This window comes from Monodelphis domestica, chromosome 4 (assembly GCF_027887165.1).
Source record: "Monodelphis domestica isolate mMonDom1 chromosome 4, mMonDom1.pri, whole genome shotgun sequence".
NCBI classification, from domain to species: Eukaryota; Metazoa; Chordata; class Mammalia; order Didelphimorphia; family Didelphidae; genus Monodelphis; species Monodelphis domestica.
Genome location: NC_077230.1, coordinates 5,273,755 through 5,292,494, shown reverse-complemented (window position 1 = coordinate 5,292,494; position 18,740 = coordinate 5,273,755). Strand labels below are relative to the sequence as shown.

At 36.2% G+C, this 18,740-nt stretch overlaps 1 protein-coding gene across 10 annotated transcripts in view; it reads left to right on the top strand.

Annotated features, from left to right (window-relative positions):
- TTC3 (tetratricopeptide repeat domain 3) overlaps positions 1–18,740 on the top strand; it is a 193,218-nt gene that overhangs the window by 85,211 nt on the left and 89,267 nt on the right. For all 10 annotated transcript variants that reach the window (XR_008911745.1, XM_056797083.1, XM_056797082.1 and 7 more), the window contains exons 16-22: positions 4,394–4,454; positions 5,265–5,343; positions 9,089–9,223; positions 10,293–10,373; positions 10,989–11,101; positions 15,011–15,131; positions 18,462–18,584. Coding sequence is in view for 9 of the 10 variants with exons in the window: in XM_056797083.1 (XP_056653061.1) it covers positions 4,394–4,454; positions 5,265–5,343; positions 9,089–9,223; positions 10,293–10,373; positions 10,989–11,101; positions 15,011–15,131; positions 18,462–18,584 (713 nt within the window). In the remaining variant the exon portion in view is untranslated. The remainder of the gene's footprint in view (positions 1–4,393; positions 4,455–5,264; positions 5,344–9,088; positions 9,224–10,292; positions 10,374–10,988; positions 11,102–15,010; positions 15,132–18,461; positions 18,585–18,740) is intronic.

Below are 18,740 nucleotides of genomic sequence, written 5' to 3'. Positions count from 1 at the left end.
GGGAGGCGTTACTGCCAGTTAAATACCAATAACGTGATCTCACCAACGTGGAGATGCAGGAGAGATTAGAGGGAATTCTGGGAAATACCAAGGACTTCTGGAGAATGAAGTTGTATGGTTCAAAATCTCCAGAGGCTATCACAGTAGTCTAGGAATGTGGTAATAAGGGCCTGTACCAGAGTGATGGTACTGTCAAAGGAGAGAAGGAAGCTTGTTAAAGACTTGGTAACTGATTAAGTATGGCTTAAAATTATGTTTGTTTTTGCTTTTGCTCTGTGTGAGGTCATGATGGTTACCCTGGACTTCAGCTAAAGTATAATAGATCCTGCTGCAGCACCTTATTTTAACATGATGTTTGTGTCTTTCTGTTTTAAGTATGGCTCTTATAAACTAGATATTATTGGATTCTGGTTTCTAAACCATTTTGCTGTCCATTTCCTTTTTGTGGTAGTTCATCCCTTTCACAGTTTTGATTGCTAACTGTGTATTTCCGTCCATCCCGTTTTCTTCAGTTTAGCCTCTCTTTTTTTCTCCTGTCCTTCCTCAGAAATGTTTTGCTTCTGACTACTGTCTCTCTTAATCTATCCTTGCTTTTATCATTCTATCCTTGTTCTTTTATTCCCTTCCTTTTCAATTTCCCTAATAGGTAAAAAATAGATTTCTATACCCAATTGGGTATGCTTGAATGTATCTGAGTTTTCCATTACCGGTGGTCATCTCAGAAGCACCCAAGTCTGCCAGCAGTACTCAGACGCTCTCTCATGTCCGTTTTTCTTTCACCTTCACTTTGTCCACTTTCACTTTTTTAAGGGTTTATTTTTTGTGGGTAGGAGGTAGGAGGCTGCCCAAGGGCCAAGTTGGGAGGGAGGAAGTGGGAGGAAAAGCTCTTGTATATGGGATCAGCCGGTGTTCTCTTATCTCTGCAGGGTCAGCTATCCACAGTAGGGAGATACTCTATAGTCTTCCGTGGACTAGTTCTGATGAGACTGAGGTTTAAGCATTGCCTGCTACCCCTCCCCCCATTTTACTCTCCACTATAAAACCTATTCCTTGCATAATTAAGTGACATCATTTCCCTCTGTTTTTCTTTCCTCTTCCCCATTCTCCCAGTTTGTCTTCACTGGGTCTTTTTTTAAAAGATAATCAACTCATTCCTGTGCCTTCTGTTTTAGGCAGACTCCCTCTAAATTTCCTCATAAGGGCAAATTCTTAGGAGTCACATGTATCATTTTCCTACATAGAAACGTAAACAGTTTAGCTTTATTGAGTTCTTTATGATTTCCTTCATGTGTATATTTTTGATGCTTCTCTTGTTTCAATGTCAGTTTTTCTATCAGCTCTGGTCTTTTTATTAGGAATACTTCAAAGTTCTCTCATTAAATCTCCAATTCCCCCCGAAGGAATTTACAGGAGACTCCCCTTATCTGCAGTTTCCCTTTCTGGGGTTTCAGTTCTCTCTGGTCTATCTGTATGCCGAAAGTCTGCCTGTGGGGCAGCCTGGCCCCAGCATGGTCTCTTCTGCTCTCACCTTTTAAAGGGTGTGTGTGTGTGGGTGTGTGAGTGTGTGTGTGTGAGTGTGTGAGTGTGTGTGTGAGTGTGTGTGAGTGTGAGTGAGTGTGAGAGAGAGAGATATCAGTAGGTGTCAGTATGTGATTGCAACCCTCCATGGGTGGTCTTACTGCAAGAGGGAGAAAAGACAAGGAGTAGCTTTGGCTTTGGTATACGACTTGGCAGAGGGAAGGGCAGGTGGGTGCCCAGAACTAAAGAGATGCCAGAGATGGGAGCGTTCCTGTCTCTGCGGGGTTTTGAAGAGATCACTTCTCGCCATGGGGCTGACCAAGAACAAGGTGGCCTGACTGTCTGGGGAGCCGTTGGCTGCTGTTCTCTGTGAGTCACTGAGTGAGATCGCCGATCCCCCGTCTTCACTGCAGTCAGCAGGTTCCGTTCCTGAGATCCAGTGCCGCAGGGCATTTTGTCCCAGCTCAGAAGAAGCCTACCAGGGGCCTGGCTGTCTGTGAGAGGCCCCCAGAGGGTGAATCCCTCCGGGACCTCAGCCTGTCTGCTGCTGATGAACTAGGGCTCTTCAGCTATCAAATCTGAGGGCCAGTTCGATCAGCAAGCTAGACGGGGGCTTGATCAGACAGTGTCATTAAGGCAGCATCACGATCAAGAATGACTCTGTGAGGAGTCCTTAGAAGGTCACCTATTCCCTGGCCCTCCACCCCTTCCTGAGTTCAAGTGAAATAAACCGATTTGCTGTTTTATCTAATCAAGGAACAGTCAGACTGCGTCTCAAACGGCCACACTGCAGGTGAGGCCTACCATCTGGGCTTACAGCCTGGTACCATCTTAAGCCGGGTTCAGCCCTGGTCTCAGCCTTTTATCTCAAACAAATTACCAGTATGTCAGTTGGCAGAACCAGCATAGGCAAGGATCTAGCAAATTTAGATTTTTTTTGGACAAAAAGCCAACTTTTACCTCTCAGACAAATCTTAGCCTGGCTGGGAGTAGATTACTAGAACTGTTGGGGGCCCATTTTTTTCAAACTGCAAAATATTATGTTGTTGAAATCGGCCTAGTAACAGGCAGGTGTCAATCAACCAGCCATTCAAGTCTGAGGCTTTTTTTTAAGGGACAGGACTGAATTTCCAACTTTGAAAAAACAATTTAACATCAAAAGTTGATACTTTCTAAAGAGAAACATGGCAATAATACAGGAGATATAGATATAGATATAGATATAGATAGATAGATATAGATATAGATATATAGATATAGATATCATACTGTTTTATAACTGGTTTCTCATTGACATACCAGAAAGCTGTCATTTTATTCTAATTATATGTGGGAATGCAAAGCTGATGAATCCCTCTCTCTAGAGAGAATACTATCCTATGCACCAGTGAGAGTATTTCTAATGTACTGTTTACCAAACCTATTGTTTAATTCTTAATGCAATATAAATAATAAAGTCAAGTGGAAGTTTAACCCCAAAGGAAAAGATTTGAGAACTCTTGTAATGACCCTAAAGGAAACAGTAGACCTAATGCAGAATTGTTTGAAACAACAAAAGGGGGAAACTGAGGTGAATAAAACCCAAATAATAAAGACAACCAATAGTGACTCCCAGGCACCAACAAAGGTAGAATAAGAGAACAAAGAACAAGATAAGGCTACAACATTGCTATTTCCACTCAGGGATCTTCCATATTTACAACCTGATGCAGAAATAAACCACCTGAGAGCTCCCAGGCATTCACAGCCAGAAATCTCACATTGATCAAAAAGAGAACTCCAGGCCTATCATCTGGGCTTACAGCCTATTACCATCTTAAACCAGGTTCAGCACTGGTCCAAACCTTTTGTCTCAAACACATTACCAATATTTCAATACCTTCCTCAAAGAAACAAGAGCCCTACTATACTCAGTTTTTATGGGTTGTAATTCTTTCCTCTTTACCTTCTAGAATATCATATACCATTCTCCTTGATAGTGATAGTTTCTAAATTTTATGTGATCCTGATTCTGACTCTGGTATTTGTATGGTTTCATTCTGGCTGCTTGCAATATTTTCTCCTTGATCTGGGAGCACAAGAATTTGGCTATAATATTCCTACGAATTTTCATTTTGGGATTTCTTTCAGGAGGTGATCAATGTATTCTTTAAATGTCTATTTTACTCTCTAAATCCAAGATATTGGAGCAGTTTTCCATGATAATTTCTTGAAATATGGGATCTAGGCTCTTTCTTTGATCATGGATTTCATGTAGTCCAATAATTCTTAAATTATATCTCCTCAATTTATTTTCCAGGTTTTATTCCCCAGTGAGATATTTCATGTTTTCTTCTATTTCATTTTTCATTCTTCATTCTTTTGACTTACTTTAATTGTTTCTTTATGTCTCATGTAGTCATTACCTTATACTTGCCTAAATCAAATTTTAAGAAATTGTTTTCTTTGGTGAGCTTTTTTACTTCCTTTTCCATTTAGCTAATTCTGCTTTTAAAAAATTCTTTTCTTCAGTTAACTTTTGTACCTATTCTTCCATATGGCCAATTCTGTTTTTTTTTTTAAGATGTTACTTTCTTCAGTATTTTTTGTACCTCCTTTACCAACCTTTTAATTCTCTTTTCATGATTTTCTTTCATCATTCTCATTTCTTTTCCCAATTTTTCTTTTCCCCTTCCCTTATTTCTTTCTTTAACTTTTACAGGAATTTTTGTTAGACTTATGTTAAATTTGCCTTTTTTTTTTAAGAATATTTTTTCATGGTTACATGATTTATGATTTCTTTCCCACCCTTCTTCCCTCCACCCTCCTGGAGCTGACAAGCAATTCCACTGGGTTACACATGTATCATTGTTCAAAACCTATTTCTTCTCCACAGCTCCTAACCCTAAATGTAGAGGAAAATCAAGGATCAAAAATGAGGAGATGGGAAAACCAAGGTATATATTTTTCTAATGTGTTAAAGAAGTCAAGTTATGAGTTAATATGTTTTTTTAGTTTACTATACTCTTATATCATATAGCATTTAATAGCCACATCCATAATATGATGCTGTGATTATATAGATGGAGTCCCCTTAAAATTTCTTTTTAAGAATATCTCTCTGCTTTTGTTTTTTCTTTGATTTTCCTAAAAGCAATGCTGACCATGTCACTTTCCTGCTTATTAAATACCAATTGTACTCTTTTGCCTCTAAAATCAAATAAAAGCCCATCTGTTTAGCTTTTAAAGCCCTGCTGAATTTGGCTCCACTCTACCTTTCCTACCTTCTATACTATTTCTCTTTCCATGCTCTATAGTTCAGCCAAACTGTTAATTTTGCATTTCTCATAAGCAATCCTACATCTCTTGCCTCTGCTCTTTTAACTGGCTATCCTCCATGCCTGGAATGTATTTTCACTTTACCTCTGCCTCTTACTAGTTTTTGTTACCTTTAAAATTCTTCAACTAACTAAAGCATTAAACTGTTCTTGATTTAGTGCCCTATGCTTCAAAAAAAATTGTGCCTTGTTCTTATTTTGCATATATTTATTTGTATGTATGTTGTCTCTCCTAATTGAATATATGTTTTCTAAGGGCAAGCGTGATTTCTTTTGTTTTATTTGTTTTTTGTTCTTGTATTTCTAGAGCTTAACATGATGCCAGTTATCAGGAGTGCTAAATGTTTCTTTATTATTTAGGACTAGTTGTCACTTTATCAGATTAACTAGATTTGCTTAACTTATGAACATATATTTTTAAAATTTCAGCCTACAACTGAACTTACAAATAGATTTGCAAAGCTTATTGGATAAACAATTCAGTAAATCTTCCAGAGCTGTCCAGCAGGTAATTATTTTTGTTAACAATAATAGTAATAATTAATATTTCTACCATGCTTGTTTCTCTACAATTTTCTGTGGTTGATAATGGAAATATTATCTATCATATTTAAGTTATAGATAGATTCAGAGACTCAGACTTATAGACCAGACTCAGAGAGATTCAGTGACTTGCCCAGATAAGTGTCAATTCATATGGGAACTCAGGTCTTTTGTATAAGAAAAAATTTAATCAAGTAACTCTATAATAGTTTCATACGTTGTAACTGTGTGATTTAAATAAGATGTATAGGGGACAGCAGGGTAGCTCAGTGGATTGAGAGACAAATCCAGAGACAGGAGATCCTGGGTTCAAACCTGACATCAGACACTTCCTAGCTGAGTGACCCAGGACAAGTCACTTAACATCCACTGTCCAGCCCTGATCATTATTCTGCCTTGGAACCAATGCACAGTATTGATTCTAGGACAGAAGGTAAAAGTTAAAAATAGATAAGTAAGATGTACATTAATAAGAATATGTATATATATGCACACACACACACAAGCCTCTGCAATGATAAAAGTGTCTGTACACTTCCCCTTACCCTGTCACACATTCTGGAGGTTACAACATGAGGAATTCAGACTCCTAGCCCTGTGATTTCATGGCCAAGTCAGTCAAGAAAAGGAGAGGGGAAAAGGTAGAGCCCTTGTTCATGACCCCTTTTCAGATCCTGAACACTTTGCCCTGTCCATAACCACTGTTCATCTGGTTAAACAGTGTTGAGCCACTGCCTATTGTAAGAGAGAAAGTTAGATCCAGCATGGAAAAGAGCAACCCAAGCAGGGGAAGGGTAAGGAAGATGGAAGATTCCAGGAAGGAACATAGAAGAGTTGAGAAGAAACTGCCAGATCCCCTCACTTCTCTTTGGGGAGCTCTTCTGGAGTGGTTGGTCTGAGAGAAACCTCTGAGACAGAAGACCTTTCTGAGCATTGACCACCTCTCAGGGAACCCAAACCCCCTTGGATCCAGCTAAAAGATTGGATGGGACTTTGTTAGAAAGCCATTCACCCAAAGAAGAATTCTCTCCATTCCCAAAAATTTGCTCTTTGAACTTCAAGCACCAAATTAGTTTAGATGGAAGTAAGAACAGGTCTCACCTCTGATCAAGGAAGGTCAGACAGATAGCCTGAAGCTTCAGGATTTGAGGAGGGGTCAGTTGTTAGCTCATAGGGATTTCCCACTTTCCACTTCCCTTACTCAACAACCCCTCTCTCCCTGTCTTCTGTGTCTCTTAGAATAAAAGAGTTATTCCTCCTAGATCAAGTCTTCCTGCCTCATAGCATCATGTAAAGGAAGTGAAGCTTGGGAGGATAATTATACCTTTTGCTCAAGAGAGGAAAACCAGCTTCAGACTTTAATCTCTATACTCAACACAGTCTCTAAAAGAACATATTTTGTCCCTCTAAAAGACAATTTGTGCTGTCTTCCCTAGGGGAAAAGACAGGAGGACCAATCTCTTCCCCTCTCCCCAAATCTTTGACTGTTTCATACTTATCTAACTCTCTCTAGTCTCCAAGTAAATGTAGGTGACCCCCTTCTGGTCATCTATTACAGTTGGCACCCCAGTAGCTGGATAAAAACAAGAATCTATCTTGAGCACAGAATCCTAAGCAAACAGATACAGTGCTTCAAACTGACGTCTTTGTTCCTGTAAAGAGAGGCTTGTATAGATAACGAAATAAGGGGTGGACATAGAAAGAACAAAGATGTACAGAAGATAATGTGGACTACTCTGGTATTAGTTATATTGGCACACTGGTATTACTCCATAGTTGGAATAATTGCCACTATATTTAATGATATAGGAGCAGCTGCAAATATCACAACGTATTGGGATCAGATCACAATTGAAATATCAACATTATGGCCAACCTTCCCTGCTATGTATGGTACTGTCATGATGACCTGGCAATTTTACACCACTATCAGGAAAATAATCTTAGGCAGAGACATCAGCAACTTAGACAATAGACTTGACAAGATGTTCTCACAAATGGCAGCCATTACTGACATGAAACAGGACCTCACAGCCAAGATGGAGAAACTGGGAAAGGGGAAGGAGCTTGTAACAGGCACTACTACTACCACTGACCATGACAAAGCCAAAAACAAGGACACCGAGACAGCAACAACAGCAACAATAGTTTTGACAATAGGGATTTGCACTGAAAAAATAATGGTAGGCAAACAAACCCAGAGCGAATGCAACCTGAGGGAGCAGCAGAGGCACAGAAAGTCATGCCTCTTAGGGACTGTGCAAAATTTACAAAGGATTCAGGAGTTTTGCATATGAAGGTACATAAGGTTATTGAAACTGTAATAGCTAGGAAAGTAATGAAAGCATAACATAACATAAGGAGTTATAAAATCTGTAAAACGCAAGACTTGGGGGTCTTGGACTATACGAGGAATCTGTTTGCTCAGATATGTGCCCAGTTCTTTTTCCTTTTAACACTTGATTCCTAAGCAAATATTTTTTCCATTTCATCCCACTACTACTTACTTAATTGAAATAAATATTTTCAGAAGGAGATATTATTCTAATGAAAACATATTGGCAGATTTTTTTCATTTATTACCTGCTAAACATTTTATTTATTTATATGTCATTTTTTCCCATGGTTACATGATTCATGATTTTTCAAGCCCCTCTTCCCTACCCCCTCCCAGAGTCGACAAGCAATTCCTCTGGGTTATACATGTATTATTGTTCAAAACCTATTTCTATGTTATTCACATTTGCATGAGAGTGATTTTTAATGCCCAAACCCCCATTATATCCCCATTGAACCACGTGATCATATGTTTTTCTTCTGCGTTTCAACTCCCACAATTCTTTCTCTGGATGTGAATAGAATTCTTTCTCATCAGTTCCTCTGGATTGTCCTGATCATTGCATTGCTGCTAGTAGAAAAGCCTATTACATTGATTGTGCCACAGTGTATCGCTAAACATATTTCTGATTATTGTTGTATTTCATTTACTTATTTTTACATGTAAAACTTATTAAATGTTGTGGCTAAAACTCTAAATTAACGTCAATACCAATAATAATTTGATCATTTTAATGGTAGTCAGAATGTTAAAATTCTGTAGTAATGTGTTTTGTAAATTTGCAAAATTATCCTTAATGTCAATTAGCAATATTAAAGATAAGCAATTATTTATATTTCATGTGCATAAGATCTGAGAACAATTCATGTCTGTCTATTCTTTGAAAGATATTTACCACAACTCTGTCAAAAATTGATCTGAAATTTAGAAGTTTATACCTGTATCGGTTCTAACTAGTTAACTATACTAATGACTGTTCTTAAATGCATCAGAGCACGGTGTGTTTAGCTTAATAAAGTCAGACAGTATTCAATTACTACAAAATGGTATAAGAAAAATCTCTTTTAACTAGTGACCATGTGTAATATACTGGACACAAAATGATAGCACCTAGCTAATGGATTTTGTAAGTATGGACGATGCTGTTTTTTAGAAGCATTTTTTTCCCACTAATTTAAACCCAATTTTATAAATGAATTTCTATGAGTTGCAAAGGAATGACTTTAATAGAATCTTGTAATGTGCAAGATACTTGTTCATCTCTAAATATTAGTTATAAATTATAGGTCATTTATTACCTTGTTACAACTTCAATGAGGAAATTTTTCCTTCCTGGTATATCAAAATAGAAATTGTTTCCTTAACTTTTCAGGATTTTGCTATATTAATAAAAATGCTGCAGTCCCTCATTGAAGAAGGTTGCACAGCTCTGATGGACCAACATTGTCGCAGTGCAGCAAAAGCATTCTCACGTTTGCTAAGTGATTTAGATCCCAATAAGCTGAAGGTAAAATTGGCATATAACATCATACATAGTCAAATATAATTGTATAGTAGATAAAAATCACGACTTGAGAATATAGTAGACTTTAGGCATTATAAGTCTTTGTTATGACTACTGAAAATTAAATTAAGAGCTATGAGGAAAAGGTAATCCTTTAATATTCAGCTTCAGTTTGTCAGCTTGGTAAAGTACTTCAGTTTGTATTAATTTGATTTTCTTATTCTTTCTTGAAATGTTTGTAAAATCTTTAAATTAAAACATGTATATAATGAAACTTGTATTCTTTAAAATGTGATGTAAAGATAAATTATAATTACTATTATTAATGTTACTTCTAAATTTGTACCAACTCTGATCATATCCTCCATTCAGAAACAGGCATATTTTGGAGAAAGAATGATACAAAAGAAAGCATTAAGTCTTTTCAAGTTGTCTTTAGGGTTCCTCTAACAAAATCTAGATTTTGATTTGTGATCTTTGTCTCTGTACCTTTTGACACAATTAAATCAAATTAATTTGAACTCCCATGAATTTGAAATTTGTCTAGGGCTGTATTCATTTGTTATTGGATACTGATAACTGGAAAAAAAGAATTAGTTAAACAAAACCTGAAATAAACTTATAAAAAACCTATTCAAGAGAGCAAACTTCAGAGCACTTACACTCATTAAAAGTGAAAGATTATTATGATGATTGCAAATTATCTTTATTCATTAGAAATCTCCCAGGGATCTCTGCTAGACAAGATAGTTGACTTCATGTTTCTGTATGTACTTGTAAATTATAGTATTTTGTGTTATTAAAATACTGTAAGTAGTCTTTCTCACATCTAGTATAAATTAGTGAGGTAAGTGTGCAAAAGATTAATTTGAAAGAGCAGTGTAAAAAGCATCAGGAAAAGAGATGCTGATTGTGGCTTTGTACAAAGTTTTATGATCTTGGTGAGTTACTTAGCCTTTATATTCAAGTTTTTTCATCTTTAAAATCAGTAATATTGACTAGAAGATTCCTTGCACCTCTAAAATTCAATAACTCGATAATTTCACGTTTTTTATTACATTTTTATTGACAGCAACTGAATCTTGCTCTTATTAACTATGTCCTCGTAATCTATGGTTATGCCATCTCTCTTCTTGGAATTGGACTGCCTGAGGTAAGTTTGGGAAGAGTTCTATATGAATTAAAATTATGGCATTATTACAAGATATATATACATATGCATAGAGTTATACTTTTTTCACCTAACAGGCTCTTTATGATTTTTCTTTTGTTTTTCAGCATATTTCCTTTCTTTCCTTTTCAAAGTTGGAGGTTGAGTTGGGGACAGAATTTTGCTTCTTAATCTGACCTTTCTAAAAAATCTACATTAGAGTCAACTACTAAATGTTAAGTTAATTAATCAATAAGTATTTATTAAGTACCTTCTATGTGTTAGGTACTGGGAATACAAATGATAAAATAATCCTTACTCTTAAGGCTCTTATATTCTAATTGCAGGGGTGTGTACAAATGTAAGTAATACTGAAGAAACTATTCAGCTAGATAATGGCAGTAAAACATCTAAATTAAACTTTCATGTAATAGAGTATATGTACAGGTGGGTCAATAGGGGTGTGTGTGTATGTACATCATTGTTCTATAAAGTACTTTAAACCTGTCCTTTGCATAATTTTTCTTGGCCACTTCTAGGATCCAGGATCCTTCTGCTTTACCAATCTTTTTTTTCTTTTTTATGTTTATGTGACTATCATTTTTGTTGCTATTGAAGGAATTATCAGAAGCTGAATATCAATTTAAGAGAATTATTGATCAATATCCCAATGAAGGAGTTGACTGCCTAGCCTATTTTGGAATTGGAAAAGTATATTTGAAAAAGAATAGGTGAGTATTAGACAGTATTTCTGAGCTGATGTTAACATTCTGTCATGTTGTTTTTCCTTCATTTTGAAGAGGAAAATGACCTTATGAGGGTGATGTCATGAACTGATTTAAGTGAGGCAGAGTTGCACAAAGTTGTGAGCTTCACTCTCTTCCAGAGACATCAAAGTCCAATGGCAAGATAAAATCAGGACAACTGACGATCACCCAGGATGCAGTGGATGACTTTGGAGCACTGCACAGTGTCTGCTTCAGCTGCCTTCATGGCTGTTGGAATAAATTGCTGTCATCTGCCCTTTTGGCCCGGGGAACTCTTCAATGCTTGAAGTAGACATTCCCCTAATTCATTGATGAATTAGAGGCCTGTTGTTTACCTTGAACCTGGTTTAGCTTGTCTGCTGAGACAGTTTTACCAGGGTGTAGCCACTATGCATGCTACAGCTTCTTGGAGCCACAGGTAAGAGTTGGGTAAAAAGTAGATACCAAATGAATAGCCAGTTATCAAGTATTCCCAGTGCCAATATGACCAAATATTTATTACTTAATGGTAACTCCTTTTGGAAAAGTTCTGTTAATATCCACAAATCACAAGTAATTACAAATCACTTTAAGGACTTTCCTTTCATTATTAGTATTAATATTCTGCCCCTTGCCATGATCTTCTCTGATTCCTGCCTACTCAGACTCTACATAGCACTTTATTTTGTAGCTTTCTAATGAAACTCATGTAATATTGCCATATTAGAGTATTCTATTTATTTTTCAGGAAATATCGAGGCCCTGGACAGGGATTTAATAGGATAAAGAAGAAAATTCCTAGAAATCTGCCCTAGAAAGAGGCTAAGGAAACCCAAACTTCTGTTTTCTTTCTTTATTCTTTTTTTAATTTAAATTAATTTATTTAGTCAATTTATAACATTATTTCTTGGTTACAAGAATCATATTATTTCCCTCCTACCCTCCCCACACCGTTCCCATAGATGACGTGCAATTCCACTGGGTATTACATGTGTCCTTGATCAGAACCTATTTCCATGTTGTTGATGTTTGCACTAAGATGATCATTTAGAGTCTCCATCCCCAACCATATCCCCCTCGACCCATGTAATCAAGCCAGTGTTTTTCTTCTGTGTTTCTACTCCCACAGTTTTTCCACTGAATGTGGATAGCGTTCTTTCTCGTAGATCCCTCCGGGTTGTTTAGGATCACTGCATTGCCACTAATGGAGAAGTCAGTTACATTCAATTATGCCACCGTGTATCCATCTCTGTACAGTGTTCTCCTGGTTCTGCTCCTCTCACTCTGCATCAATTTCTGGAGGTTGTTCCAGTTCACATGGAATCCCTCCAGTTCATCATTCCTTTGAGCATAATAGTATTCCATCACCAACATATACCACAATGTGTTCAGCCATTCCCCAATCGATGGATGCTCCCTCATTTTCCAATTTTTTGCCACCACAAAGAGTGCAGCTTTGAATATTCTTGTACAAGTCTTTTTCCTTATTATCTCTTTGGGGTACAAATCCAGCAGTGCTATGGCTGGATCAAAGGGCAGACAGTCTTTTAGCACCCTTTAGGCATTGTTCCAAATTGCCCTCCAGAATGGTTGGATCAGTTCACAACTCCACCAGCAATGAATTAGTGTCCCAACTTTGCCACATCCCCTCCAGCATTCATTACTTTCCCTTGCTGTCATGTTAGCCACTCTGCTAGGTGTGAGGTGATACCTCAGAGTTGTTTTGATTTGCATCTCTCTGATTATAAGAGATTTAGAATACTTTTTCATGTGCTTATTAATAGTTTTGATTTCTTTAACTGAAAATTGCCTATTCATGTCCCTTGCTCATTTATCAAGTGGAGAATGGCTTGATTTTTTTGTACAAATGATTTAGCTTTTATATAAATTTGAGTAATTAGACCTTTGTCAGAGGTTTTTGTTATGAAGATTGTTTCCCAGTTTGTTGCTTCCCTTCTAATTTTAGTTGCATTGGTTTTGTTTGAACAAAAACTTTTTAATTTTATGTAACCAAAATTATTTATTTTACATTTTGTGATTTTTTTTCTAGTTCTTGCTTGGTTTTAAAGTCTTTCCTTTCCCAAAGATCTGTCTTCACCTAATTTGCTTATAGTTTCTTTTCTTCTTTATATTCAAGTCATTCACCCATTCTGAGTTTATGTTGGTGTAGGGTGTGAGATGTTGATCCAAACCTAATCTCTCCCATACTGTCTTCCAATTTTCCCAGCAGTTTTTATCAAATAGTGGGTTTTGGTCCCCAAAGCTGGGATCTTTCTGTTTTCTTTCTGATGAGCCTTTCAAAGTTGAAAGAGTTATCACTGAAAATATAATCTCTAGAGAGTGTTTTCTTAGTCACCATTTCTTCTCCGTAAGACCTGACTAGGTTTTAACTTTCTAGTACTCTCTTTTTTTAGCCTGGCTACACTTCCCCTCTCTGTGCCTCAGTTTTCTCATCTGAAATATGAGATTGTACTAAATTTTTTGAGTTCTTTATAATTCTAAATTTTAGATATGAAAGAGCCGATAAACTAGCTGCAAAGATAATGGGAAAATACATGAAACTTTTAGAGAACAATTTAATGGGTCACAAATATTTCCAGAGAATCCTCAGTTGATAAGTGGTTAAGGAATATGAACAGACACCTTTCAAAGGTAGAAATCAATATTGAAAACTTGTTCCAAATCATTATTGATTAGAGAAATGAAAATTTTAAACAATTCTGAAATACCAACTCACAGTTATCAGATTGGCTAATATGATAGAGAAGGAAAATGATAAATTTGGGTATGGGAAAATTGGGACATGAATGCACTTGGTGGAACAGTGATCCAACCATTCTGGCAAGCAATTTGGAATCATGCATAGAAGGCTATAAGATTGTTGTTTATACCCCCTTGATCCAGCAACACCAGTGCTAGATTCAAATCTGAAAGAGATTAAAAAAAGGAAAAGGAAGTATTTGTACAAGAATATTTTTGGTAGCTCTTTTTCATGATGATAAAGAATTGGAAATTGAGGGGATGTCCATCAACTTTGGTATATGATTGTATTGGAATATTCTTTTCTTAGAAGAAGTGATGAGCAGGATGTTTTCAGAAATGCCTGGAAAGAATTACATGAACTGTTATCAGCAAAGTGAAGTGAGTGGAACTGGAGGAACATTGTACACAGTAACACCAATATGATGATAGCACAGTGTGATGATCCACTGTGAATATCTTAGCTATTATCAGCAGTAAAATGATATAAAATGGTTCTGAAGGACTTATGATGAAAAATGCGCTCTACCTCCAGAGAAAAAACTGATGAGGTTTGAATGTAGACTGAAGCAATACCATTTTTCACTTTATTTTTTTTCTTTGTCGCTTTTTGTGATATGTGTCTTCCATAATATGCCAAATCTGAAAATATGTTTTGCATGATAGCACATGTATAACTTAGATCAAATTGCCTGCCATCTCAGAGAGTGGCGAAGGGAGGGAGTTAGACAATTTGGAACTCAAAATGTTAGAAAATTAATATTAAGAATTGTTTTCACATTTAATTTGAGGGAAATAAACATTTTTAAAATACTTCATACAGGGGGAAACTGGGTGACTCAGTGGATTGAGAGCCAGGCCTAGAGATGGGAGGACCTAGGTTCAAACCTGACCTCAGCCACATCCTAGCTGTGTGACCCTGGGCAAGTCACTTTACCCCCATTGCCTAGCCCTTATTGCTCTTCTGCCTTAGCACCAATACACAGTATTGATTCTAAGATGGAAGGTAAGGGTTTAAAAAATACTTCAAAGAAAGAAAGACATCAGAGTAGAGAATAGAATGAATAAATCAGAATGGAAGAGAAGATTGTATTGTATCACCTTTAATGGCTCTGTTCTTCAATATTCATTTAGATTTTCAGATGCGCTAGGTCATTTTGAAAAATCAAAAACTATGATTAAACTTATTCCTGGAGTATTGACTTGGCCTACAACTAATGTGATTATTGAAGAGTCTCAAGCTGAGAAATTACAGGTAAATGTTTCTTTATAGTAATGATTCTATTTTATAGGAGATAAAATAATCCATACTATCAGTCTGACTATAGTTGAATGTTTTTCCTACATAAGACAGTAAAGAGATAATGGAGTCCTATTTTTTTCCCACTTATTCTTCTCCTTCTTGCTACTGTATTAATACACAGTTTCCACACAGATAGGTAACAGCTTTCTCATGACTCATTTATTGATCTTTGAGGGGTGGTTGAGGCTAAGAAATAAATAAAAGTGAACTTCATTCTCCTTCTTCCAATTCCATTCTCTATGTGTTTAGGCACACTACTATACTGATTTTCCAAGTTTGATGTATTCAAGTCTGAACCTTTCTAGAGTGATCTTGATGGTACATATGTCTTTAGGTTGATGATTTAACCATAAGTTTTTAAAATAAAATGCCATCAACATTTTTCATTCATAGTTCCAGGTAGATCGTAGATGAAATTCCATTTTAGATTGTTGATAGGTATACCTTAATCTTGAGAGCATGTCCTATTTGTCAAACTGAGATAAACAGTAAGAATAAATCCTGTGAGGGAAAGGTCAAGAAAGAGCAATACAATGAAGAGTTTTGGTTGAAGAAGGTGTGGGCATGCTAAAAGAGGGCTAGATCAAAGTGAATTGCTATCTCATGGAGATTTTTTATAGCATGTTAGAATAGGCTTTCCACTTAAGGGAATTTATAGATCCATAGCCCTCAGAAAATAACAAACTAAAATACCAAGAAAAAGAAATATTACTAAAAATATATATACAGAAGAAAATAAGCAACTGAAAAATTCGCATTATTTGAAGTTGGGTTGAGTCCTGGCTTTCCTGTTCCTTTAATCTCAACACTTCATTTTTTTTTATCCATTATCCAATATTTATCCATTTCATTTAGCTTGTCAAATTCTCCATTGGTTGTAATTTAACCTTTTTCATTTTTGATAATCTCTCCTTTGACTTTCAGGATTTCTATTTGAATATTTAATTGATAAATTTAAAGTTGGATTTCTAATTCGTTTTATTTGCATACTCCATTCATTGATTTGCTCTTTCTCTTATTTTTTGATGAAAAAGTCCAGAGGCTTAAATTTTCCACTTGGTTTGATACTAGAGTTTTTTGGGGGCCGGAGGCATATCTAAAAATTTTTTATATTTTTTCTTTTCTTTTTTTTTTAAACCCTTATCTTCCATCTTAGAATCAATACTGTGTATTGGCTCCAAGGCACAAGAGTGGTAAGGGCTAGGCAATGGGGTCAAGTGACTTGCCCAGGGTCACACAGCTGGGAAGTGTCTGAGGCCAGATTTGAACCTAGGACCTCCTGTCTCTAGGCCTGGTTCTCAATCCATTGAGCTACCCAGCTGCCCCCTTGTATTTTTTCTCATCATTATCTTTAATTAAATTATTGTGTCTATGATTTCTTTGATTTACCATGTCTTCATGATTATTATTTAAGCTCCAATCATCATTTAATCTTTACTTCTTAAGGCCATTTATTGAATAGAATTTTCTTGGCCTTGTTATCCATAAGTTTGTGGGTTTTTAAAATTCCTTAAGTAGGATGTCATCACTGCATATTTCAACCAAGCATGACTAGAGGTATGGCATTCTAGATCACTATTTCTGTGACCTCCGTAGTCAACAGTCAGGTTATTTGGACCTCTGCCTCACTTTTCTCCTCTTGTGCTTCAGCTTACATATTTGCTTCTTTCTCCATTTGTTCTGATGGTAGAACAGAAATTGGTAAATGATGCTAAAAACAATTCCGTTTTTAAAGCTTTTCATAACCTCCATCTTCCATTTCTCTCGTCTTTTCCCCCCATTTTAAAATTTAATTAATTTAGAATATTTTCCCATGGTTCTCATCTTCTTATACATTGTTATCCTTCACAAACTATATTACCCAACCACAAACTACCCTTCTTGCTTTTCTCACATGTAATACTTCATCCCCCATTGTCATGACTTTTTTTCCATCTGTCAGTCAGCTAGGATTTAAGTTCCCGCTAGATACTAGTGTTAAATTCTGAGGATGCAAAGAAAGGGAAAAATCACTCCCTCTTCTCATGGATCTCATAGTCCAGTGGAGAAGACAACATACAAACAACTATGTACTCACAAGATACAGAAGTAATTTAGGGATAATCTTAGAGGAAAGACACTAAGATTAAGCAGGGCCAAAAAAGACTTGTTAAACATTTATTTAATTTAGAATATTTTCCCATGGTTACTTGATTCATATTCTTTCCCACTCCTCCTCTCTCTCCCTTCCTGTAGCCAATGAGCAATTTAACTGGGCTTTACATGTGTCATTGGTCAAGACCTGTTTCTATGTTATTAATATTTTCAATAGAGTGATCATTTAGAGTGTACATCCCCAATCACGGAAATGTTTTTGTTCTGTGTTTCTATTCCCACATTTCTTTTAGAAAGACGTTTTGAAGAAAGTAGAATTTAGGTCAAAACTTGAAGGAAGCCAAAGAAAGCTGAGAGGCAGAGATGAGGAAGAGAGAGTGTCAGGCATGAAGTGACGTGCCAGTAAAAATTCTTGCAGTTGGCAGAAGGAAAGTCATATACAAGAAACGTTATTTTAGCCTATTTCTTGACTTCAAATTTTATGTTAAAGTTGGACTCTGCTCAGATAGGATAAGGAAGCACCGTGTAAGCTTTGGGGAGTTTTTGTGCTGCTGTTTTCAGAGCTGCTTTTGCAAGTCTGCAGGTTTTGGTGTTTTTCCAAGCAGTGTGATCCTGGGAGAAGTGTGGTCACTGCCCTCCTGTTCTGTGCCCTTGTTTTTATCAGGGAAAGGCCTCAGGTCCCCTGTAGGTGCATGTGCTTGTGCTCCTCTTTCCTTTAATAATAAAATGAGGGCTTATGCTCCCTTGTGACCAGCACTCCTTTTCCTCTTGTTAGGATGTCAGCTCTTTCAAATCAGGAACTCCTTTTTCTTTTTTAAAAAATTATTTTTTGCCCAGTGTGGCTTGTATATAGGAGGAAGTGCTTCGTAAATACTTTTTGATTTATTTATATTTATTGACAGTGCTCTCAGTAATTAAAGCCAGAAATTTGTTTTTCAGATCTTTAACTTAGAAAAAAAAGACTTCAAAAAATTTTTTCCTCCTTCATTCCTATCTCTCCACATTATGCATCTCTCCTTTTATCAGTTTTAAAGTCATAACTTCGAAGCTTTTTGTGTTCATGTTTTTAGCTTAAAAATGATTTTATTGCTTAGCTAAACTTTTTTGGAATCAGGAAACTCAGATTGTTTATAAATAAATGTTCTCTTGGAAGAGAAATATAATATTTGTTTTTTATTCTTGTTTTAGTTGATATTGGAAAATCATATTGAAGAATGCAAATTCCCTCCAAATCCAGATGCAGTTTGTTGTTATCAGAAGTGCAATGGATATTCCAAAATCCAGATATATTTAAGTGATCCAGACTTCAAGGTAAAAAAACAACAATGCAAAACTTTTAAAGTGAATTTCAGTACCACAACTTACTCATTAAAAGAAATCTAAGTAGTCTTGGTGTTCTTTAGCCTCAATTTTGAAAGAAATAACTGTCTGCTTTTTAGGGACTTATAAAGTGATTGCTTGCTTTCT